This window comes from Talpa europaea, assembly GCF_964194135.1.
Source record: "Talpa europaea genome assembly, chromosome: 11".
NCBI lineage: Eukaryota > Metazoa > Chordata > Mammalia > Eulipotyphla > Talpidae > Talpa > Talpa europaea.
In genome coordinates this window covers 431,714-455,414 of record NC_140078.1, presented here as the reverse complement: position 1 = coordinate 455,414, position 23,701 = coordinate 431,714, and the positions used below count along the sequence as shown (strand labels likewise).

Here is a 23,701-nt window from a genome sequence, read left to right as displayed (position 1 = left end):
ATCCACTGCTGAGGGAGCAGCGGGGAGTCAGGAGAGGCCTGCCGCGCCCTGCGGGTCACTCCCTGGCCGGGGATGGGCTCAGGCTGCTGCGGTGACAGCCTGAGGGTCGACCCTGAGGCCCCCGGGGAGGCCCCTGTTCTGCTCTGTTTGACTTTCCTGTGCCAAGCCTTGTGCCGAGCAGGTGCTGGGCCCAGTGCCCCCTCGGCCTTCCCACTGTCCTGGAGGCCCCAGGTGGACGAAGCTCAGTGGGGCGAAGGCTTGGAACCCAGACTGGGGGCCCCTCCTGCTGCCCGAGGCCCTCCTAGCGGCCACTGTGTCCCAGCTGCCCTGCAGATGGCCTGGTCTCCTCGGCCGGCGCCGCAGCCAAGCCCAGAGGACGGTGGGCGCTGCCCTGGGGTGAGGTGGCACCAGCACCGGGCGGGGCGGGCGGGGCCACGTGGCCCAGACACGTGCCCGCCGCTCGCCCCAGAGGCGTGGGCTGGTGTTTAGGGCCAGGAACCCAGGATGCGCCCCAGGGGGCCATCCGCCAGGCTGAGTCATGGCCTCCCGCCGTCCCGCCTGGCCCCTGTGCGTCCAGGCCGCAGGCGGTGCCTTGGAGGGCCCATAGGTGGGGCTTCCCTTGGGGTCACCAGTGCTTCCAAGGCGAGTAGCCCGCCGCCCCCGCCATCTACTGTCACCCCGATTTCATGAAGAGCCCTGGGCTCGGGCTGGCCCTGGGGCCCCATGCGGCGCCGGCGGGCGGGCTGAGCGGGCGGGCGGGAGCGGGAGGAGGCTCCAGCCGGACCCCAGAGCCCCAGGGGAGGCGGGTGGTGGGTGGACGCGGCTCCAGGCCTGTTTGCCTCCAGTTTCGACATCTAGGAAACGTGTGATCTGTGGCTCCTCTGGGGAAACTTCCTGCGGGAATGTAAACAGCCCCTGCCCGGGGGGCCTCTCCCGCCCAGAGCCGCCTCCGCTGCCCGCGCCCTCCCCGCCAGAGGCCCCGGCTCCGTGGGCCTGCCGCCTTCAGCGGCCGCTCCTCACGCCGTGCCTCCCCTGGGGGGGGCTGTCACTGCTAGAGCCTGGGGCTGGCGCCGCCCCCTCACCTGCGAGGTGCTCCCCACCTGGGAAGGCCTGTGGCTGGGGCGCCCATGCGCTTCCCACCAGGCCAGCAGAGCCCGGACACCTCGGCTAGACCCCTGGGCCCCGGAGCCGGAGCCGGCAGAGCCATCTGGGCCCCCGGGAGGCGGGGGCGGCCCCCCCAGAGCTGCATCTCTGCCAGGACAGCACGGAGCCCCAGGCCTGCCCACCCAGGGCGAGGAATGTGCAGGAGCCGCAGGGAGAGGGCGGCCGGCTCCTGGAATTCCCCAGCCCTGGCACCAGCCCACCTGCCTGGCCCTGCCCCACCTGTGCTGCCAGGGACCCGGTGCGGGGTGGCGCCACCAGGGCCGGTCACTCCATGACCAGTCCCTCCTCAGAGAGGCCCTCACTGGCTGACCCCGGTGGTGGGTGGCGCACCCCCCTCAGGAAGGCTAGGCCCCCAGAAGCTGAGACCAGGCAGTTGCAGCCTCCCCGGGAGCCCCCGCTCCTGGCAGGGCCCAGGTCCTGGGGCGCCATGGGGGGCCCACCGCCGAGACCCTCCCTCCCAGGCCCAGCGCTCACTCCCTGGGTCGGGCACCCCGGGGCCCAGGGCGCCCCAGCCTACCGCTTGGTGCAGGGACAGCAGCACCCGGCCGGCCCCGCCCCTCGGGCTGCTCCTCAGAGTGGCCAGACATGCTGGGCCTCAGGGCCCCGGCGGGCAAGTGGGAAGTTGCCCAGAGCAGACCGGGACAAGCCCAGGCCAGGACCCCCGCTGGGCGGCACCTTTCAAAGCAGACCTTCGCCTGGGGGGCCCCCTGTGGCAGCGCTGACCGCCCAGCCCCCCAACCCCTGGGCCTTTCGGGACTGGAAATGAGGGACAGGAAGGGACTTTCCAGCCTCTACCCTGCACGTGGCTCCGCTGGAGCCCCACGAGCACCCCGGGAACTGGGTATAGGGTGGGGCTGGGGGTGCCCTCTCCTCCCCACAGCGGCCCAGGGCCTGGGGGCCCACGTCTTACCTGCCACTCCCAGCCTGAGGCCAGGTCCTCGGCCCCAGCTCCTGACTCGGTGACCTGAGGAGCGACTCCCCCAGCCTCGGCTTCCTGCTCCCAAGGATGTGGGGGGGGGCCGGCCAAGGGCCCACTGGCTCGCGGGGGCCGGGCCGCCCAGGGCGGAGGTCGTGCTGGGTGTCGGGGCCGCTCCGCGGCCGGCCCCGCCGCACTCCCCGCTTTCTCCTCGGAGCCTGAACTCCGGCCGGCTCGGCCGCGGCGCCCTGGCCTCCAGCCCACGTGGCCGCTGTGTCCATGGCACGAGCCAGCCGGGCGCCCGGCACGCCAGGTCGCAAGTTCCTCCCTCCGGGTCACTTGGCTGATGCCCGCTGCGGCCCCGGCGGCAGGAGATGGGCGCCCGGGCGTGCCTGCCCTCGAGGCTCCGCTCGTCCCGCTCAGGCCCCGCCAGGCCCCAAGCGTGCGCGGCCTCTGGACACGGGTGGGGAGGGGCCGGCCGCGCCAAGGGGCAGACGGAGGACGGCAGGGGGCAGACCTGGGGCTCGTGCCCCGGCCGCGTGCGGGTTCTCGGGTTCTCGCGGAACGAGAAAGTCCGATGAAGCCGAATGAAAGCTGTAAACAGCGCGCCGAGTGGTGGACGGGCCCGGCCGGCAGCTGGGCCTGAGGTGAGCCCCACGGCGGGGGGGAGGCCTCCACCGCCGGGCCGGGCAGGGCTCTGCTGCTCTCTCGCGGGGAGGCAGAGGCCAGGCGCGGGGAGGCTCTGGCTGCGGGCTCACCGCGCCAGGCCGGGCCGAAGGACATCCTGGTCCTCACGGTTCCCGCCCCGCGGCGCACTGGGTCTGCCTGAGCCGCTCCTGGCCCAGAAGCAGCTTCCCCAGGAGGGGAGGGGCTCTCCCGGAAGGGTGCGGGGCCTCAGCCCACCTGGCTGCGAGGCGGGCCTGAGGGCGGTCGGGAGCGCGGAGGGCTCCGCTCGCAGGTGCAGTCACCGGCCGGGCAGCCCTACAGGGGCCGCACGCGCCTGGCGGGGGACAGTGAGCTTCTGGGGCCCCCAGCGCAGGGCCAGTGAGACAGCAGAGAGGGTGCCGTGGAGTGGGGTGGCGATGGGGGCGACGGGGTGAGGACCGAGGGGCCCACACCTGTCTCGCGCTCTGCAAACCGCGCAGTGCTGACGTGCAGGGTGCCGGCTGCTCCCGGCCCTCCCTCTCCCCGCCCGGCCTCTGGTGCTTTCCTAACCTAGAGACCCCCCAGGAAGCTCAGCAAGAAGGGACAGGCGGGCTGTCCAGGGAGCCTGCGGGCCAGCGGGCCCTCCCCTGCAGCGCCAGGCCCAGCTCTTGGCCGCCCCCCCGGGGTCGCTGGGAAAAGTGCAGGTGGCCCGCGGGGAAGCAGCGGCGGTTCTGAAAGAGGAGCTGATTCCACCCGGCCAGGGTGGGGTCCCAGGGCTCCCCGCGCCCCACCCTAAGGCGGGCATGTGCGTCCTGAAGCCCTTGAAACTATTTTTATTGTGGTAAAATACACATAGAAAAGATACCATTCGGGGCCTCCCCGGGGCGCAGCGGGTTGAGCGCAGTGCCGTGGAGCTGTCCGCAGCCTCCGCAGCGCGGGTTTGATCCCGGCGGGCCAGGGAGAATCTCACGCGGAGCCACCTCTCCCGTCTCCCCGCCGCTCCCCCAGCCGTGTGTCTCAGTGGGTCCGCCTGCTCTGCTCCCCACTCTGTCTCTGAGGAGCCCGCGCACTCCTGCTCCTCTGGCCTGCACCCCAGCTCTACGCAAAAATAAAACTAAAAAAAAATCTGAACTCTAACCCTAACCCTGCTGCTGCCCAGTCTTGGGGCCCTCGAGAGTGGAATTGGGGCGTCCACCTTCCTGGGCCTGATGCATGGCCTGTGGCCAGCTCCCTGGGGGCGTCTTCAGGACAGGCCTGGCTGGCGGGTGTAGGGACGGTCCCCAGCGGGACACCAGGCCTCAAGGCTGGCCGGGCCGGCCGGGCCTGGGGAGGGGCCGCCGAGCCACAGGGTGGCTGCTTCAGGCTGCCTCTGCAGGGTCCTCCGCACTCGGTTCATGGCCCTCGTGAGCTTCACTCCGCCGCTGGGGCCTTGGCCTCGTATCAGGGAATCACGGCTGAGCCTGGCGACCTCAGCGTGAGCCCTGCGTTTTCTCCGGGTTGTCAGGTTTAGGGCTCCCCTGGGTCCGCGGCCCATTCTGAGTTAGCTCTGGGGTAAGGGCCAGCGAGGGTCTGCTGCGGCTGCTTGTCCTGTGGCAAGAAAGCGGCCCCTCCCCGCGCGGCTGGCCGGCCTGCCCTGGGCCCACACGCCGCACTTGCCGCGGGGCTCGGGGCCCTGCAGTGGAGCTGCGGGTTGGGGCCTGTCCCCCTGTCGCCTGACTCCCAAGGTGCTCTTGTTATAGGACAGCCCAAGCCCCGCAAACCTGCCTATTCCACATGGGCTCTGCCATCCGCCGCGTCAACACACAACATAGGAGACTTTAATGGGAAGGAACTTTAATAAAACTAGGAAACAACACAGGTAAGGCAAAGAGTCTAGTTTCTAAGTGAAGCACCCAAAGTGACCCGTCCCCTTGTGGGTAAAAGTCCATCCATATGGGATCGGCCCAGAGCAAGGCCCCAAAGCCTGCCACAAGTCTAAAGCATCTTCCAGTGGGGACCCACAGAAAAGGGTCACAAATAACCGGACAAGCCCGGAAGGAAAAGAGCAAAATCAACATCCAGATAAAAGCTGCCATGGTCACCTCCCCCACGGGTCTCACCCACATCTGTGTCACCCCGTCCACGACCAAAAGACAAGCGCAGTTTCTTCACGTGTCTCTAGGCTCCACGCGCCTCCTCCAGGTCTCCTGGCTCCATCCTGCTCCTTCCTCAGTCTCTTCTGCAGCTTCTCCTCTCCCTGCTCAGCTCCGCCCTCCCTTGGGTGGGGCAGGGAACCTCCCCCTTTCCTGGGGACCCCCCTGTTGCACTCCGGCTGTTCGGCCCCCAGAGCCGGCGCAGGCTCTGTCATCGTCAAAGCGTGACTCCCTCACGCGCCTCCCAGAGGGCTGTTTCATGCCCGCTCGCAGGGCCGCGTCCCGGCGTCTGAATGGGCTCCCGGCGGGTCCGCGCGGGGAGGCGCAGCGCGCCCTCAGCGACCCGCGCACCCCCGTGGGCGCCCACGCTGGCCTCAGGCTGCCCGGCGCGGCTTCCCCCGACGACGGGCTCTTGTCCGGGCGGCAGCGCCACCGGGAGGCTGAGCCGCGCCGGCTGCCCCGAGCCCCGGCGTCCCGGGATGGGCTTTTGTCTTGACCAGAAACGTCGCGGCGGTTGGGTGTCCCCGACTCTGGGTTGCTCGAGGGGGGGCGCTGGCGCCCGAACAGGGGAGCCCCCCCCCCCTCCTGCTCTCCCTGGCGCGCTGCAGGGAACCGGGACCGAGGCGGCGCCGGGGAGGCCGCAGGTCCCCGAGGGCGAGGGGCTGCGCACCCCCCACGCGCGGCCGGCCGCGGGCCCGCCCACCCCGGCCCGTCCGGCTTCCTCAGAGCCCGGTCCGCCCGCCCGCCCCGGCCCCCCCGCGGGCGTCGGGGTCCTCGGCCCCCAAGGCGCGGGGGCAGCGGCTCGGGGCGGCGCGGCTCCCTTCGGGCGAGGCCCCGCGCGGGGGCCGGGGCGGGGGGTCGGGCGGGCGACTCGCGGGGACGCGCCGGGGACCCCCGTCCCCGGCCGCGGGCACGTCCCGACCGCCCCACGCGCGGCGTCCCGGGCTGCGGCACCGCGGGGGCCGCCCGGGAAGCGCCGGCTGCGGCGCGGGGCGGCCGTCGCTGACGCCCTCGGTCCCGGGGGCCGCGGCTCGGGCCCCCCTCGGGGCAGCGCGCGCACGGCCGGCCGGGCCGGGCCGGACAGACGCGCCCCGCCCCGCCCCCGCCCCCGCCCGACGGAGAGGCGGGGCCGGCGCGGGGGCGGGGCCGGCGCGGGGCGGAAGCGCGTCACGCCCGGGCGGGGCGCGCAGGCGCCGCGACCCGGAAGCGCTCGCCCGGACCCCGCCCCGCGCGCCCACACCGCGGCCCCGGCGCTCCGCGCTTCCTCTCTGCGCTCGCGCTCGACGAGGAGGCACCAGGTGGCGGCGCGGGCCGGCGCGGGCGGGCGGGGGGCGGGGGGCGGGGGGCGGGGGGCGGGCGGCGCGGGCCGGGCGGCGGGCCGGCGCGGGCGGGCGGGGGGCGGCGGGCGGCGGGCCGGCGCGGGCGGGCGGGGGGCGGCGGGCGGCGGGCCGGCGGCGGCGGGGCCTCACGCGCGCGGGGCTCCGCAGACGCCCTCACCATGCAGAACGACGCCGGCGAGTTCGTGGACCTCTACGTGCCGCGGAAATGGTGAGCGCCCGCGCCCCCGGCCCCGGCCCCCGCGCCCCCCGCGCCCCCCGCCCCCGCGCCCCCCCCGCCCCGCGCCCCGGCCCCCCCGCCCCGCTCACCGCGCGCCCCCGCAGCTCCGCCAGCAACCGCATTATCGGCGCCAAGGACCACGCGTCCATCCAGATGAACGTGGCCGAGGTGGACAAGGTGACGGGCAGGTTCAACGGCCAGTTCAAGACCTACGCCATCTGCGGGGCCATCCGCCGCATGGTGAGTGCCCGTCCGGCTCGCGGGGCGGGGGCGCGGGCGCCCGAGGGGACCCCGGCCTGACCGCCACGCGCTTCTCCAGGGCGAGTCCGACGACTCCATTCTCCGGCTGGCCAAGGGGGACGGCATCGTGTCCAAGTAAGGGGGCGGCGGGCGGGCGCGGAGGGGCGCGCGCTCCCGCGTGGACGAGGCTCTAACCCGGCTCTTTTTCTTCCCAGGAACTTTTGACTGATGAGGGGTTGTTTGTCATAAATAAACAATAAAAAGCTTGTCCGAGCCTCGGCGCCTGGTCTGCAGGGTTGGGGCACACGTGTGTGTGTGTGTGTGTGTGTGTGGGGGGGTCAGCTGCAAAGACACAACCTACGAACTTGCAAAACCCAAGTTTTACTTTCAAGCACAAATACAGTAACACCGTTTGGAACAGACTGTGGCACAGCTCACGCCCCACCCTGGCGCCAGGTGCTGAGGGGGCAGCCCCACCTCAGGGTCTGGGTTGTGCTGGAGTAGGAAGGGTGGGTTGAAATTTGGCTTCAGTGGTGACCCCCCAGGGTAGCTCTTGAGGGCCTACAGAGGAGATGGGGGAGGGGCTTCAAACCAAAAAGGTAGCCCCAGTTTGGCAAATAACAAAACCTTCCTACATAAATAAACTTAAATTAGCACATCTATCAGCTCTAAAGCAGGTGAGCTCCCAGGGGGCACCTTGTCCTTGGGCTAAGCTGTAAACCAGAACACCCTGCTGCAAGCAGGGACAGCATCCATCCTGTCCCTGTGCTGGGTTAGAGGGACCACGTGGGAGAGGATGGGCTCCGTGATAATGGGCAGAGTGAGCAGCAGGGCCTGCACCCCTGGGGGCTCGGGCCGGGGTGCTGGTGGTCAGGCGCCCTGGTGGGTAGCAGCAGCCTCTGCTGAAGCACCACCCACGTGGTTGGCATGCAGGGCCTTGCCCTGGGTCTCTGGTCACCGCAGCAGGGGTGCAGCGTGGTCCCTTCAGAGGTCACGATCCATGAAAACAAGTCCAGGTTCTCTGTCCAGTGACGCTGATGGTTGGCAGGCTGGAGCCCTGGGCATGGGATCCACACGGGCAGGCCTGCGGACACGCTTGGCCAAGACCTGTGTGTGCGGGCCACTGGGGGCGCAGGGTGCCGGGCCAGCCAGAACAGACCCCTGCTTGGGCGGGGTGGGCCCACAGCCTCCCTACTGGGGTCTGTGGTTTCAAGTCACTTTCCAGGCTCCCGCGCAGAACCAAACCCCAAGCTACACTAAATACGTGGTTTTTCTTGGTCAGCATATTGCTTGGCATGGAGCCAGGAGCCCCATGACTGTCCTGAGGTGCAGCCTGTGGTCCAGAGAGAGGCAGCGCAGGAGCAGGACTCACAGTGGCACTGGGAGGAACAGATCTGAGTGCCCCGGGGCCAGGCACCAGGCTTCCCCACGCTGACTCTGCAACTCAGCACTGTGGCTGCCCAGACGGCCCTGGGCCAGTGGGGCAGGCTGGGGAGTTCAGGCTCCAGGCCTGCCCCAGGCTTATGCCATACTGAGGTGCCAGCGGCCCTGACCCCAAAACCGCACTTGCTCACGTGGAACCCGGCTCTCTTGGCGCCCCGGCGCGCTAGGCTGGAAGCAGCATCCTCCGGAGGCGCAGGGCACGCTAGGACTGCTGCGTGAGGCGCCGGTAGTGCGGTAGCACCTGGCTCTCGGGCAGATACAGCGCGAGCTCCAGGGCCACCAGCACCGTGAACTCGAAGCCAATCAGGTCCCGCCGGTTGAATCGGAATCGCTCCTCCAGCTTCTGCAGGAGAGAGGGGTCAGCGGGCGCGGGGGCGGTGGCCTGGCCCAGGGGGTGGCGGCTACTACTCACATCGATGAGCTGCTTCACCTCGCTCTTGCGGAGGTCGCCGCTGATCTTGGCGCCCAGCAGCACACAGGCGCCCGCGCATAGCTTGCGGTTCTGCTTGTTGAGCTTGCCCTGCAGGACCAGCTTCTCGAAGTAGACGTAGGCCAGGGACACGGCCGCGGGCTCCAGGCTGCACTCCTCCGACAGGTTGCGCATCTCCCGCTTCAGGCTGCGGGTTCACGGGAAGCCAGAGCTGGGGCTGGGCCCGCCTCCAGCACACGCAGGGTGGGGCCAGGAGGGCGGCAGCAGAGGGGTCGGGCCTCACCTGCCCCTCGCTGGGCCTCTGCACCCCCAGCAGGCCTCAGACCCCGCTCCAGTGATGGGGCCGCGGGGGAGGCAGCGCTGCTGCTACTGACCTGTGCAGAATGGGCTGGGAGGGGCCACGCGGGCACCGGGTCCAGGGCCTGTGGCGGAGGGGTGGCTCACCCTTCCTTACCTCCTGATCTTGCTCAGCGTCAGCTTGATGTGCGGGAACTTCTCGCGGAAGGTCTCGTTCATGTCCTTCTTGAGGTCCGAGGGCTTCACGTACTCAATGACCGTGGTCTGCAAGAGAAGGGTGCAGGGTGGGCGCGGCAGCCTGGGGCCGTGCATGCCGTGGGAGCGGTGCGCGGGCCTCAGGGGTGGCCGGCGCTGCTCTTGGTGACTGGCCGCTGGCTCCGGAGCCCAGGCCGCTGTGGGAGGGCGTCTGGCGGGCGCTCCCTACCATGTAGGACGCGAAGATGAGCACCCTCTTGTGCTTGCCGCAGGGCCACTGCGGGTCGTCCAGGAGGTTGGGGTTGTACTCCAGGGTGTCCCCGTCGCTCCCTGCAAGCAGACAGCAGTGCTGCTCCGCCAGCCCCGGTCGACTGGCTCTGCCCGCCCAGGCCCACCCGCGCTCTATGGTGCCCGGAGAGCAGCAGGGGCCGAGGGCAGGGTGTAGAACACAGGCCTGGGGCTCCGGGTCCAAGGGCCCCGGCCCTGCAGCCCCTCCCCGCTGAGGATGGGAGGAGGCCCCTTCCCTGGAGCCACCTGTGGCTGGCTTCCCCGCTGCTTTCAGGGAGTCCCCCCTCCACACCGCAGCCCCCCAGGCCCAGGCTGTCTGCCCTCAGACTCAAGTGGGGCTCCTCAGTGGAGGCCACTCAGTGTCCCTGGCCAGGCCAGAGTGGTCACCGGCCCAGCTAGGGCCTGAGGGCCCACCCGGTCCCGTGCCCGGCAGGGTGTGGGGCTACCTAGTTCTGAGCTCGCTGGCACAGTTTTGGCGGAGGCAGGCTTGTGTCTGGAGCCCGGCAGGGTGCGGGGGGCGCTGGGCCGGGGCGGGGCGGGCGGGCCGTGGCCGTCCGGCTTGTGCACCACCAGGGCATTGGTTGGGTACAGGAACCTGGCATAGGACACCACCTGCGAGGCAGCCACGCCCGCCGCTGGTTGGTGGTCCTGCCCGCGCCCTCTCCCCCCACCCCGCCCTGCCGGGCCATCCAGCTGATGTGCTCAGGATGAGCAGCTCCGGGCCGTCCGCCCCCGCCCTCGGTGCGCCCCGTACCCCGGGCAGAGCGCCATTACCTTCCCGTCGGCCCCCAGCTCCACGCCTTCCAGCTCGAAGACCATCTCGGAGGGCACAGCGACGCCCCCAGACGGGTGCCTCTGCTTCTGGCTGTCCACCCTGAGGTCACTGCGGGCGCAGGACGGGGGAGGGGTCTCCTCTTGCTTCCTGCCCGGCCCAGGGGCGGTGGCCGCTGACCCCTGCGCCCCGCGGTCCCCCCAGCCCGCGCCCTCTGCCGTCACACTCGACCGGCTGGGTGCAGGCCCCGCCAGCGGGCGTCCCCACAGCTGGCCGCAGCCACAGGCTTCCCCACCGGTGGCCGCCTCCTCGCCAGAGTCCCGCCGAGACTGCCCGTGTGGGACCCGGGCGCGCCCCACTGCATTCAGGCAGCTCAGCAAAGGCGGGGCCAAGCCTGTCCTCCCAAGAACCAGGCCCTGGGGGCATCGGGCCCAGAAGCTTCCACAGGAGCCTCTGCTGAATGGACAGGAGGCGCCCCTGTTGGGCCCCCCGACGCCCGAGCTCACCTGACCCGCAGGCCGTCGCCGTAGGGCAGGACCGAGAAGGCCGCGCACAGCGAGCGCTTCGCGCAGATCAGCACGATCCTGGGGGCACATGGGCCAGGGCGGGGGGCACGGGTGAGATCGGGGCACGACAGTGGTCTGGCCACCCCAGCTCCTGCTCTTTTCTGGCTGGGCAGGGCACTGCCATGGGGGGTGTGGAGAGGCGCCGGGGAAGACGCGGAGCCACGGGTGGGGGGGGAGGGCCTGGGGTCCTTTGGAGGGGCAGCCACGGGAGCGGGGGGCGGGGGGATGCCCACCGGCTGCTCCTCGTGTCGTACTGCCGCATGTTCTTGATGAAGTGGGTCTTCTTCAGGCCCTTGTGCCGAGGGGACCCAGAGATGGGTTTGGTCCTGCAAGGACAAGGGCGTCACTCCTGTCCTGCCCCGGGCGCGCGGGCCAGGGCTGGGCCTGACTCACCTTTGGACAGAGGCGCAGCCCACAGGGTCTTCCAGGAGCTCCAGGGAGCAGCGCTGGGAGGCGACGCGTCTTCTGTGAAGGACATGGGGGAGTTGGGGTGCGCTCCCAAGGGGACCCTTGTCCCAGAGCCTCCTCGCGCCCCGGCCCAGCAGGGCTGTCCCAAGACCAGAACATTCTCATTCCGTTCTTCCTCCCTGTGCTGCGCCCACTGCCTCCCGGGCCGTGTTCCCAGCGGAGGAGCGCGTCCTCCCCCACGGCCCGTGGACCCCGGCCTCCGCCAATATTCCGGGGAGCCCGCCATAGCGGGGACCCGGCGGCTCCAGCACGGCCCGGCGCAGGGGGGTGTGGACAGCAGGTCCCCACAGGAGCCAGCCTGCGGTGCTGCGGGCAGGCCCCGTGTCCTCACTCAGCATGGCCCACCCCCAAGCCGTACACGCCATCTCCGCAGGGAGCGTGCTGGCCCCGGGCAGCCATAGAGGGCTTCGGGGCCGGTCCTCCAGGGCACTCCCCTGACTCGGCCGCACCCACACCCTCCCACCGGGCCTCTGGAACTTTCCAGGCCTCATAAGCACAGCCTGGCAGACGCCAGACTCAGTGGACCTCTGAAGATGCCGTCGAGCAGGCTGGGCCCGCTGTGGGCGGGCCTGGGCCAGAGGCTTCTGGGAGTGGGGCCTCAGCCTGGCCGCACAGCAGCCATCCCCCGGGAACGCCTGGGTTTGTGGCCTGGGGCGCACGGCGCAGCTGCCCCTGCACACGCCACAATCCTGCCTGTAGGAAGGCCTCAGAGTGGGTGTCCAGGAGACAGTGACGTCTGGAGAGGTGACGGGGCTCAGTAGACCTGTCTTATAAAAAGGGGCGTGCATAGGCACGCTGCGTGCAGCACGCCTGCAGGGAGGCCACAGGGGAAGCCCAGCCCTGGCCCTCCGGCTTCCGGCTGCTGCTGGTCAAGCCCTGGCCCGCCACGCTCTGGCCCGGCAGCCCCGCTGGCCATGCGTCTGGAGGAGGTACAAAGAGCCCCCGGACCGTGCTGCCCAGGCCCTGCCTGCAGGGTGTAGCCCCACACTGCGCCCGCGCTGGTAGCAGAGAGGCCCGGCAGCTGCCTGGAACACAGCCGGGGGCGGGAGTTCTGAGACTATCCTTGACCCGAGTCCTTTCCTGCTTGCTCAGTGAGTTCTCCACACGACAAAGGAAACTGGAGCTTGGGGCCTCCCCGGTGCCGCAAGGGGTTGTTAAGACACAACCTATGAAGCTGTCCGCAGCCGCTGCAGTGCCGGTTCAATCCCCGGCCAGGGAGATGCCCACATGGCCTGCAGACCCCTCCTGTCCGCCCGCTGCTCCCCTCCGCAGTGGGCTTCGGTCAGTCTGCCTGTTCTGCTCCCCGCTGTCTCCGGTGAGTCCTCTCACCCCCGCACCTCTGGCCTGCACCCCGGCTCTTGTGTGCATAAATAAATCAATCTTAAAAAAAAAAAAACAGGAGCTGTGGAAGCAACTAGAATTGTTTCTTTTTTTGTTTGTTTTCTGTTTGAAGTGAGCAAAGCCAGGCCGGCCAGAGGGGGCCGGCTGGGGCGAGGGGTCGGGCAGGGTGAACAGCGAGAGGGGACGTCCCGGAGCCCAAGGAAGGCGGCTCTGGCGCCAGCGCAGCCTCGGTGGGGACGGGCAGAGGGAGTCCAGCTCTGCCCGGAGCTGCCCGGCTCTCAGGCTTATTTCCTCGGGTAATTGCCCGGGCGACGCCCGAGGCTCCCCGGAGCACCTGCATGGGGGGACCTCAGGCTGGAGGCCCTGCAGTGCCAGCACCCCACTCCCCAGAGCCCACCTGGCCCTCGCGGCCTGGCACTGGCCTCTGCCGGCTCCCGACTCTGCCTCCTGGCTCTGTCAGACTTCCCCAAGCCCGTCCCGAGCGCGGCAGAGGTAACCCGCTCTCCAGCCACCCCATGTTAAGGGGGGCGGAGGCTACCCCGGTCTCTGCACCCAGTGCGAGTCCGCTCTCGGCGCTGCACACGGCAGGGCCACGCTGACAGGCGCTGGTGGGAAGGGGAGTCCGTGGGAGACACGGCTGCCAATGCGGTGCCACCTTCCTCTGCTTTGTAAGGGGAGCCGGGAGCCCCAAGTGCCCTCTGTGGCCCCCCTGCAGGCATCTAGAGCTCCGCAGCCAGGGGGTGCAAGTGGGGGCCTGGCCTGACCCCATCGGCCGAGTCCCAGCCTGGCAAAGCAGAAACACCCGCGTCCCATGGGTGGCCCAACGTGGGCCGGGGCTGGCTCCGAGGCCTCTGGGGTCACCACCTCCAGGCTCCAACCTGGGTGCTCGAGCTGGAGCAGGAGGCCCAAGCGCAGCCCAGGGAGCTGGTGCCCCGTCCTGCTGCGCCTTCTCCAGCTCAGGCCCGCAGGGGGTCGGGCTGGGCCGTGGGACTGCATTTGGTGCCAACAGAGCCCTGTGCCCCACTGGCTGAGGGGCCGGGCCGTGCGGTGTGTGCAGAGGGCGGGCCTCGGCGGGGCAGCCCACAGAGCTGGTGGGATGGCTGGACTCGGGGTGCGCCCTGGAGGGCTTGACAAGGCGCCTTGCTTTGGACCCCAGCCAACACCCAGCACCTCAGCCTGCCCAGGCTGGGGGCATGGTAGGCCTTGGGCAGTGCGGCCTGGATGCCCTCCAGGCAAGACCCGTCCCCTCTGGAACCCGGGGATCCCATGGGACTCCGGCTCAGAGCCCCTGCACCCCCCCCCTGCAGGGTAGGCCTCAGGCGGCGGGTGGCCAGGCGCTGTGGCCTTGAGGGGGGACCATGAGGTGCTGTCCATCCTGGCTCGGGGCCCAAGTCACCCCAGGCCGAGGCGGCAGGCGGGTGGAGGCGCCCCAAGGTCATGAAGGGCCCAGGAGGCAAGGTGACCCTGGCCAGTGCTCTGGGGTGGGGGGTGGGGGCAACAGACTGGGGGGCAGAGCTTGGGGCGCCTGGAAGTGGAATGAGGCAGGGCTGCTGGGCGCCAAGGGGACAGGGGCCGGCGGGCCTGGAGATAACGGGAGCAAGACCGGGCGTCCAGGTGGGTGGGCCGGGGCCTGAGGCCAGGGCGCGGGGAGGCCCTGGCACCGAAGCCCCTGGGGAAGCGCGGGTGCTGAGGGATGCTGAGGGGTGCTGAGGGGTGCTGAGGGGTGGTGCCGGCTGCCCGAGCCCAGGGCCTGGCTGGAAAGCGCTGGGCAGGGGGCGTGTCCTGCCCAGAGGGGCCCCGCCCGGCCGGCGCCGACCGAGGGGCCGGCACCCCGGCCTCGGGGGCGGGCAGAGCGCGAGGGGCCCCGCCGCCCGCCCGCCGCCCGCCCGCCGCCCGCCCGCCGCCCGCGCCCACTCACCTCTGGCGCTGCCCGTCCAGGCCGAGCCCGAGGCCGAGCCCGAGGCCGGCGGGCGCGGGGCCGAGCAGGCCCTGGGGCGGCGCGGCGCGGGCGGGCGGGCCGGCGGGCGCGGGCGGCGCGGGGGGCGCGGGCGGCGGCGGGGGGGCCCCGCGGGCGGGCGCGGGCGGCGCGGGCGGCGCGCGGGCCTCGGCGGGCGGCGGCGGCGGGGGCTTCTCGCCGCCGGGGCCGGCGCTCGGGGGCCGCCCGTCCAGCGAGATGTTGCTGAGGAAGAAGAGCGCGGCCTGGCGGCGCCGCGAGTCCCCGCGCCTCCGCGGCGCGGGCGGCGGGGCGCGGGCGGGCGCGGGGCCGGGGCCGGGGCCGGGGCCGGGGGCAGGGCCCGGGGCTCCGCCCGCCGCGGCCGCGGCCATCCTCGACTGAGCGCGCCGCCCGCCCGCCCGCCCGCCCGCCCGCCGCCGCCGCCCGCCGCGCGCACGCGCCCGCGCCCGCCGCTCATTGGCCGCGGCGCGCCCGCATGCAAATGCCGGGCCGGCGCGCGCGCCCATTGGCCGGCTCCGGGGGGCGCCCGGGCCCCGCGGCCGTTGCGGCGCGCCCGAGGGAGCGGGCCCCGGGGCCGGGCCCGGCCTGCGCGCGGGTTCGCGTCCCCGCGCGGGAGCCGGGGCGCCGCGCGCCTGGCCTGCCCCACCGGCGAGGGCGAGACGGGCCGGGGAGCCCGGGCCCCGCGCTCCCTCCCAGCCCGCAGGGCCGCTCCGGTCCTCGCGTCCCGCCCCGGAGCCGGCGGCCTCTGCGTCTCGGGCGGGTCGCGCCCCCGCGCGCCGCCTTCGGGGCTGCCTTGGGCCCGCGGCCCCAGGGGTGCGGGATGGGCTGCGGTCGGGCCGGGGGCGCGTGGGGAGCCCACCCAGGGCGGTGCTGGTGTCCCCCAGGCCCTCCGCGGCTTCCGGGCGGCGGGAGGACCGGGTGTGAATGCATGAAGGCAGCTGGCGGCCCCCGGGGTCCCCGATGACCCGCACCCCTGTGGCCGTCACCCCTCGCCCTCGTGCCCCCACAGGCTCACCCAGTGCCCAGGCCCCGCTTTTCCCTCTGCGCTTCCAAATTGGCCCCGCAGGCCGCGCGTATCCCGCGCCAGCCCTGGCCTGGAACCGGGTGTGAATGGGATTCGGGTTTTATTTGATTTGATTTCGGAAAAAGCAGCTTTTCCCAACCGGGAGACTTGGCCGCGCACGCCCCGGGCTTCCCCCCGCGCTCGGGCCCTCTGGCCCCTCAGCCCCGCCTGCCGCCCCCGACCTGGGAGCGGCTTCCAGGCCTCATGGCTCCTGGGAGCGGCTTCGAGCTCGGTCCCCAGGCCTGTCCCCAGGCCCCGCGCGTGGGTGCGGGACGCCCCTCCTGGGAGGCGCTCTGAGACCCCCCAGAGTGTCAGCGCCCTGGGGAGCAGAGTGCCCCGGTGCGAGGCGGAGGCCTGGCTGTCCAGTGGGCAGTGGTGAAAGCAGGACCTGGGGCTCGGTGGTGGGGAGGGCGGCTCTGGGCTGGGGCCCGTCTCTGATCTTGCCCCCCAGAGTGTCACACGCCAGCCCCCAGGGAGCGACCTCCGTCTCTGGATGCAATCAGGAGCCCCTGAAGTCATGTGTCCCATGGGTGCGGGCAGGCTGACCGGCGCTGCCAGTCGCACATGCCAACCTTCTTTACACCTTCATTCTCCTGCGCCCCGGGGGTCCCCGCTGAGGGCGCCACCGCAGCCTCCTTGAGCCCTCACCGACCTGCACCAGTTTGTGGGATCCACGAGGGGGCGCCCGAGACCGCCGCCCGGCCTCTGCACCTGTCAGGGAAGGAAGCGGGCCCAGGAGTTGGGCCGCCAGGGGCCGAGGGCGCTGCCTGTGCACGGCGGGTACCCCGCCTTCCGGACCCCCAGTCCGCAACAGGAAGCAGGTGCTGGGGTGAGGGGGCGGCTGGGCAGCGGCCACTGCAGAGATACATGGAGCGGGAGGGTCCGGAGGCCATCGGAGGCCCCCTCGGCCTTCCTGACCCCTCTGAGGCTGCTGCTGGCTTGGACGTGGGGTCCCACTGGCCCGCTAGGCCTCCTCGCAGCTGCTGCTGTCCAGTGAGTGGCTGCCGTCCACAGGCTCCCTTGGGCTCCTGGGCCCCCGGTCCCCTGCTGGGGGCTCCCTGGGGTTCCTCCTCCCGGGGCGCGGCTTCTCGGAGGCTGCGGGAAGCATGCCGGGGTCGGTCAGGGGGCGGCGCAGAGCCGGGCAGCGTGTCCTCACCCAGGCCTGGTGGGCCCGCCTGGTGGGGTCAGCTTTCTCCGGACAGCGGTGGACACCGGAGCAGGTGGCCCGAGTGCAGGGTGAGCGTGGGGAGTTGGTGGAAGGGCGAGCCCTCTGCCAGCCGCGGGCCCCAGGACGCCTGTCCCATCCTGCTCTCTGCCTGGCAGCGGGCCGGGCATTCATGACAGCCTGGGCTTGGGGGAGACCCTCTCAGAGGCCTGAGACGCTGGTGGTACCTCCACGGGTGCCTGGGGCTGGGCCTCTGGGGAGGGCGTCTGACCCTGGGACGCTGGCAGGAAACGACCGTGAGGGGCCCCAGGACCAGCTCTGCTTCCGGTTGGAATCCTGACCCCTGTACCGGCAGGAATCGCGGGCAAGGTACCTCTCCCGTCTGCGACTCAGTTTCCCCACCCAGGAAACACCAAATGCCGCCTCTCAGGGCACCAGATACAGGGTGGACGGTGTCCTGGCACGTGGCAGGCTGGCCGCTGGCCCCTGACTACCGTGCGCGCACACCTGCTGGGGAGCCCTGCCCGGCCAGGGGGCTGAGGGGCTGGGCTCGGTGACGGGAAGGGAGGCAACCTGCCCCCAGCTGACCACATTCCCAGGATAGCTTCTCAGGCCACCCAGGAGGACGTGGCACCTAGGACAGGTGTGCCCACCCCTCGTGGCTCCCGAGCTAACAAGGGGGTGCCTCCTGGCCACTGGGCAGTGTGGGGGCCCCTGCCCACCGTGCCCTGGGCCACATCAGGTGGCACCCACTGTCAGCTCGGGGAGCAGAGGTTCCCAGGCACCTGCGGGCCTGGCCTGAGCTGCGGGAGCAGCTGGGCAGCGTCAGGCTGAGGGGCCCGCCCACACCCTGGTGTCCGCGGCCGGAAGTGGGGAGGCACCGTCTCCCGCCCGGGTTCGCTGCTCCTGTGGGACCAGGGATGCTGTCCCAGGTCAAGCTTTGCACAGCTGGGCGCTTCCCTTAGATCCCCCAGCAGGGAGGGGGCACGCCACACCTCCGTTGCTGCACCTTCCTGGGTGGGACCGGGAGAGAGGTGGGGGTGGCACGCAGGGCGCAGGGCTGCTGTGGCCAGGACGCCCCTCGCAGGTGATGGAGAGGCCCCAGCTTCATGCCGTGAAGCTCAGGTGTCTGGGCCTGGCCCTCTTGGGGGTGTGCAGGTGCAAAACCGGGCTTAGGTCGATGGGCCTGGCGAGGTTACCCCGGCTCCCTTTGGGACCTGGTTTCTGGGTTCCAGTCCTCAAGCGGGCAGAAAGGCGGGGTGGGGCCTGGGTGCTGCACCGACCCCTCCCTCCCCCCCAATACCTGCAGTCCAGGGCTCTGAGGCCCACTTCCTCTTCCGCTGCTGGCCCGGCCCACGCTCCTGGCCACAGAAGCACCTGGGCTCCTCCCCTAGCAGGCTCCGCGGGGGGCTCAGGCCCACCTGGGCAGAAGGCAATGGGGTCAGAGTGAGGTTCCCCCCACCCCCCGCCTCGGCACCTGGCAGCGTGGCCCGCCCGGGACCCACCTCACTGTCCGAAGTGTAGGAGTCCAGCCACTGGCCATCGGCTTCACAGGGCTCTGCAGAACACGGTGTGTGGGGGGTGGGGGGGAGGCAGGTCAGGCCAGGCTGGTGGTCAGAGTCCAGCAAGCCCGGCAGGAGGGGAGACTGCGGGGCCTGCAGCGCCCCCGCTGGCTCAGGCCGTGCTCAGCTCCGGAAGCGCCTCCTGGCCCCAGCCCACCCCGCATCTGCAGGAGGCGGCCCCCCTCCCCAGGGCCACCTCCCCCACTGGGGTGCCCTTCCTGGGGCCCGTCCTCACCTGGGGGGCCATCAGCCTCGGGGCCCTGGGGGTGGGGGGACGGCCTTGGCCTCCTTCTGGTCTCACCTCCAGGCCCACCTGGGGAAGGCAGGCTGGGGCGGGGCGCCGGGAGGGCATGTGTGGGGTCCTGGGAGGAGCAAGTAAGCGGCTGAGTGCGCTGCGGAGGCCTGCCCCCCTCAACCCCGCCTGCCCCGCCGGGGCCACCGCCCAGCAGTCTCCTCTGGCTGGCCCCAGCCCCTCCCTCCTGAGCCCCGGCCTGTGGGCAGAGGGCAGAGCGCCCAGCTGGCTGCTGGCCTGCGTGGGGCTGGTGGGCTGGGGCGGGGCCCATGGCCAGGGCTGGCCCTCACCTTGGCAGCGGGCGGCTCCTCCGGCTCCGGCGCCCTGGCTCCCTGGGCGCCACCGCTGAGTGCCCAGGGGCTGCGCGTCAGGGCGGGTGGCTCGGCTCCCAGGAGGGGCTTGGGGCTGGGAGCATGAGCTGCGGGGGTGCTGCGCGACCCCGGCCTGACAGTCGGCTTGGGGGCATCCCGGCCCCGGCCCCACTCCGAGAGGTCCAGGGGCTTGTCTGGGATATAGTCCCCTGTGGCCTCTTCTCCCCTGGGGCTGCGCAGGCCTATCCTGGCCCCCTGCCCCTCGGGGCCCTCTGAGTCGGAGCCAGTGGGCGGGGAGGGCGGCGTCCCTCCTGGTGTGGGCGGGCCCCTCAGCCTGGCGCTGCCCAGCTGCTCCCGCAGCTGCTGGGCCAGGAGCAGGTGCAGCGGCCCCTCTAGCCGTGGGTCTCGCCTGTCCACCTGGGGGCCTGTGGGCTCCTCCCAGGCCTCCGTCTCCCTGGCCTTCAGGCCCAGGCCCCGGGGACCCCTGGGGGCTGAGGCTGGGGCCCCAGGGCTGCTGTGGGGGCTCCGAAGCTTCAGGGACAGGTGGCAATTCAGGAGGCAGAGGTGGTTGGCCTGGACGGAGCGCTTCAGGGATTCGGAGGCCCCAGCGGGGGACTGGGAGGCCCGCAGGAAGCTGTGGGGGGAAGCTCTTGTCACCCACTTCCCAGGGAAGCACCCAGGCCTAGGGAGCTAAGGTGTCGAGGGCAGGCAGGCCCCCCACTCTGCAGGCCAAGCCCTGAGGGCAGTCCTGGGCCTGGGACTGCGAGGAGGCCCGGCACCCAGCCCCTCGCAGGCAAGCATCTCCCTCCGCCCCAGGGGCCACCCTCTGGCTGCCCGGGGACTGTGCGGGAAGGTCCCAGGGTGGGACCCAGGGGCTGGGGGGCTCCTGGGGGGACTGGCCCTTCCCGCAAGCCTGGCCAGTGGAGGCCAGCCAGACCTGAAGCACTGAGGCTGCCCGAGGCGTGTGCGGCCCCACCTGTCCAGGGGGAGGCTGTGCTCGAGGCGGGGCGAAGAGGGGGTGCTCCTGGCGGGCGGCAGTGGGGGCGTCCCATCGCTGGAGCCCCGGTCGGCGGGGCAGGCCCAGGAGCCGGGCCGGACCAGGGCGACGGTCCCGTGCAGCTGGTTGGAGATGCGCTGGGGGCTCTGTGGGGACACGGGTCAGTGGTGCCCCCCACGCCCGCACCGGCGGCTGCCCCTGCCCCGGCCGCCCGCGCTCCTCCAGGCTCTCCGCTGCCCTCACCGCATCCGCAGCCCGAGGCTCAGGCAGGCCCGCGCTGGGGGAGGTCCTGGCTGCGGGAGACGCCCCGGGCAGCGCCGACTCTTCTGCAGGAGGAGAGGCAGGGGTGTGGGAGGTGCTTATGGGGGGCTCAGCCCGGAGGGGCTCCTCAGACCCCAGGCCTCTCCTGGCCCCGTCGCCCCCCAAGGGCCTGCACCTGGGGGGTGGTCCTGAGCCTCCTCCTGGCCTCCCGGCAGCTTCTCGGTGACGCCCTTCCAGGCGCCCGGGGAGGGGAGCAGCAGGGGCGAGGGGGGGTTCGGGACACGCTCCCTACCCGGGGGGTTGGGCCTGTCTCGGAGAGATGGAGGCAAAAACGGGGTGAGGGTGGCAGTGCTGGGGTCCCCGGCTGCTCCCTGGGGCTCCTGAGCTCTCGGCCACGAGGTCTGCTGTGGAGATGCCCACAACCCCCCAGCCCCGGTGCCTGCCCCCTAGTGCAGGTGTCTGTGGCGGCGACCGCTCACCCCACACCCCGACCGCTCACCCCACACCCCGACCGCTCACCCCGCGCCCCGAAGTCGCTTCACCTCCTCCTTCAAGGCCCCGTTCTCCTCCTGCAGCCGGTTCATCTCGTTGGCTGCGAAGGGGCTCTGGTTAGCGGCCCCCTGGCCCCTGGGCCTGCCCCCCCCGGCCCCCCAGCACCCGCCGCACAGCTGGAAGGGTGAGAAGTGACGGGCCCCAGTGTGGCGCTTCCCTGGGCCCGGGGCTGTCCCCCCTCGCAGAACCCTTGTGACTGAGTGACCGGCCGTGGGGTGTCCCGCTGGTCCCCCTGTGCCCCGCGGGGGCCCAGCTCACTGAGGACGAAGAGGTGCCGCAGGCTCTGGAGGAGCGAGGTCTCGAACTCCTGCTGCTTCTTCCTGGCTAGCTCCTGGGTGACCAGGCAGCGGTCGCACAGGCCGGCCCGCAGCCTGGGGGGGTGTGTGCTGAGCGGGCTGCGCCCTCGTGCCCCCCAGCTGCACCCCGCGCCCCGCCCGTGCCCACAGTTTGGGAGGGCCCTGGGGGCGCAGCTGCCCCTGCTCCGGGAGCCCCATCTGGGGACCGGTGTGCCCCAGGCTCTACCTGTGAGCCCTGTGGGTGCCCCCGGGTGGGGCGGGCGGCCAGGCCTCACCTGTTTTCCAGCACACGCAGGTTCTCCTTCAGCACCTTCTGCTGCTCCCTGAGCTGCTGGTTCTTGGCGCAGAGCTCACCCACCCTCTGGGCGTCCCTGCGGGCACAGCCGGGTGGGCCCTGCGCTCCCGGGGCCGTGGCCCGCCCCCCGCGCCCACCAGCAGGGCCCTGAGGGTGGTAGTTGTGACTGCTTGACCCCGTACCCCAAATGGGAGTTGCCCCTGACCCCTGGGGACTGTCCACCGCCTGTGCCTGGGATCCCAGAGTCCCCTCTCTGTGCGGGGAGCAGGGAGCACCCCCAGCCCCAGCCCTCCCAAGCAGTGTTCCCATTGCCAGTTCCGGGGGCGCCCGGGCAGGCTGGGGTCACGCCCCGCGCTGCCGGTTCCTCCAGGCGCGACAGCAGGCTGGACCCACGCCACCCCCGAGCCCGGCTTCCCTCCCATGTCCCGCACGCTGGGCCGCGGGCAGGCGGCCCCGACTCACCGGCACCTCTCTGAGTTCAGCTCCAGGAGCTTGTTCTGCAGGCCTGGGGGCCGGGAAGGGGCGGTCAGCCCAGCCCGCCGCCCCCCGCAGCAGGGAGCCTGCACCCCTGTGCCCCCTTCCAGCCCGGCTCCCCTCACTGCATCCAGAGGCCGCCCCGGCCGGGTCCGTCCTGGCCGCCTGGGGCCCCGGCTGGACTGCGTCGCTCTCCCAGGCCGGGTTCTGATGTTAGCCTGGAGGGCCCCCCGCACGTGTCCCAGGAGGGGCTGGCGGGGGGCCCGGTGCTGCAGTAAAGCGGGCTCTTGGGGGACCCGGCAGGTGTCCTCGCCCTCTGCGTCTGGCCTGGGCCCTCTGGGTCCCCAGGAAGCCTCGGGCCTTTGGGCGCTCGGGCGGACGGGGCAGCGAGGCCAGAGTGGGAGCATGGACAGCAGAGGGCGCTGCTCCTGGTCGGGAGGGGGGGCTGGGGGGGTGCGGGTGGGCGTCTAGAGGGGCCGGGCCGGGTCAGGGCGCCTGTCAGAGGGATGTGGAGGAGACATCGGGGGCCGGCTGGAGGGGGGTTGCTCACCCAGCACCTCGGCCTCGTGCGTGTCCTTTAGCCTGTTGAGCGCCTCCAGGAAGCTGTCCATGGCCGGCGGCCCCTCTACGGCCCCGCTGCTGCCTGCCTGCCGCAGGAGGGAGGCCTGTCGGCGAGGGGGCTGGGGTGTCCAGGCGCTGTGGCAGGCTCGGGGCTCAGAGCTCCACCCTCTGCGGCCTAGGGCCGGGCGGTCCTGGGGACGCCACCCGGGGTCCCGCCCGCCCCAGCTCCTGGGCGGTGACAGGAGCTGCTCCCACACCCCTGTTCCCGGGCAGTCCGAGGGCAGATGGTCCAGGCCCCAGCAGCCTGTAGCCCAAAGCCCCCTGGGGGATTTTGGGGTGCCGGGGCTGTCTCCCCAGGAGCCAGGTGGAAACACCCAGCTGCCCTGCAGCTGGCCCTCATCCCACTGGGTCTCGCTGCTCCCAGCTGGGAGGCAGCGCCAGGCACACCGGGCACCGCTGGGCACTGCCCGGCCCCAAGTGCCCCTGCTCCCGGCCACCCCCCAGGACCCCTAGTTCCTGCAGCGCGCCCTCCCCTGCAGCCTGCCCTTCACAGCCCTCGGTCTCCCCCCGCTGCGCCCCCAGGGCCGCCTTCCTGGGCCCCGGCCCCCTGCATAGCTGAGGCGGGAGCCTGCCAGGGCTGAGGCCAGGGCACAGCCTCAGGTCAGTGGCGGGGCCTGAAGATGCCCCGGCGGCTCCTGCACTGGAGCCGAGCCTGCGCGGGTCCCCGCCCACGGGAGGGAGGTAGCCGGGGACAGGTCTCTCCTGCAGGGCGGCACTCAGGGCGCAGCTGCCTCGGGTGCTGGCGAGGCGCACGCGGGGCCAGCTGGGGCGTGGTGTGGGGAGCCCTAAACTCGTTTTGCAGACCTGCCTGGACTCCAGGCCGCCTGGGGCGCTGGTCGGGTGCATGCCCACTTGGTGGCGGTTCTGGGGAGAGGGGCTCTTCGGGGTGGCCTCCCCTTGGTGGGGTCCACGTGGGCGAAGAGACAAAGTAAACGCCAACCCCCCAGGTGGGGCCCGGGGAGCTGGGCGTGACCCTGGGTGGCCGCTGCTAGGGGTGGTTGCGCGACCAGCGGGTGCCCGTGTGGCCGGGCACTCCCAGCCACCGTGCCGGCTCTGACCCCCTTATCTGGTCAGACTAGGAGCTGGGGCCAGGGTGGGCTCAGGCCCGGCCAGCGGGGCCCGGAGGAGCCAGCCCAAGCCTGAAATTCCACCCAGACCCGCCTGACGGCAGATTCCTGGGCCACCGCCCTTCCAGCGGTCACCACGGCTGCCCGGCGGGCCCTGGGCCTGCGCTGGCTCTGGCCCAAGCAGGCAGGTGCGGTCTGGACCAATCCCTGAGGCACGATGGAGTGTGGGCTGCAGACCGGGGTGCCCTCTGCCGGCCTGTCCCTCCAGCCCCTGCACCCGGGGTCCTCTGTGCCCAGCCTCTTTGGGCCCGACAGACAGGAGGACACGCCCCATGCC

The 23,701-nt window shown here is 72.0% G+C and overlaps 3 protein-coding genes across 5 annotated transcripts; 1 reads left to right on the top strand and 2 right to left on the bottom strand.

The window, feature by feature from the left end:
* Positions 1-6,067: 6,067 nt before the first annotated feature.
* Positions 6,068-6,929, top strand: RPS21 (ribosomal protein S21; the record flags this gene model as incomplete). Of its 2 annotated transcripts, XM_084247115.1 has the most annotated exons (5): positions 6,068-6,155; positions 6,345-6,405; positions 6,519-6,654; positions 6,734-6,789; positions 6,870-6,929. In XM_084247115.1, the coding sequence occupies exons 2-5, from the start codon at positions 6,356-6,358 to the stop codon at positions 6,877-6,879; spliced, it is 252 nt and encodes an 83-aa protein (XP_084103241.1). In that variant the 5' UTR covers positions 6,068-6,155; positions 6,345-6,355. The 2 variants fall into 2 exon arrangements, with proteins under 2 accessions (XP_084103241.1, XP_084103242.1); XM_084247116.1 differs by lacking the exon at positions 6,870-6,929 and having other exon boundaries at positions 6,734-6,793.
* A 1,370-nt stretch (positions 6,930-8,299) lies between these two features.
* CABLES2 (Cdk5 and Abl enzyme substrate 2) lies at positions 8,300-14,779 on the bottom strand (the record flags this gene model as incomplete). Of its 2 annotated transcripts, XM_084246902.1 has the most annotated exons (10): positions 8,300-8,440; positions 8,510-8,714; positions 8,982-9,088; positions 9,249-9,349; positions 9,754-9,919; positions 10,082-10,190; positions 10,586-10,663; positions 10,879-10,971; positions 11,039-11,110; positions 14,373-14,779. In XM_084246902.1, 10 exons carry the CDS (start codon positions 14,777-14,779, stop codon positions 8,300-8,302), a joined length of 1,479 nt encoding a protein of 492 aa, XP_084103028.1. The 2 variants fall into 2 exon arrangements, with proteins under 2 accessions (XP_084103028.1, XP_084103029.1); XM_084246903.1 differs by lacking the exon at positions 11,039-11,110.
* Positions 14,780-16,435: 1,656 nt separating this feature from the next.
* RBBP8NL (RBBP8 N-terminal like) lies at positions 16,436-22,287 on the bottom strand (the record flags this gene model as incomplete). The annotated part of the gene is made up of 13 exons (XM_084246590.1): positions 16,436-16,566; positions 17,940-18,057; positions 18,142-18,194; positions 18,500-18,560; positions 18,781-19,435; positions 19,778-19,944; positions 20,042-20,124; positions 20,235-20,365; positions 20,579-20,651; positions 20,870-20,982; positions 21,183-21,278; positions 21,665-21,707; positions 22,227-22,287. The coding sequence occupies 13 exons, from the start codon at positions 22,285-22,287 to the stop codon at positions 16,436-16,438; spliced, it is 1,785 nt and encodes a 594-aa protein (XP_084102716.1).
* Between the last annotated feature and the right edge of the window lie 1,414 nt (positions 22,288-23,701).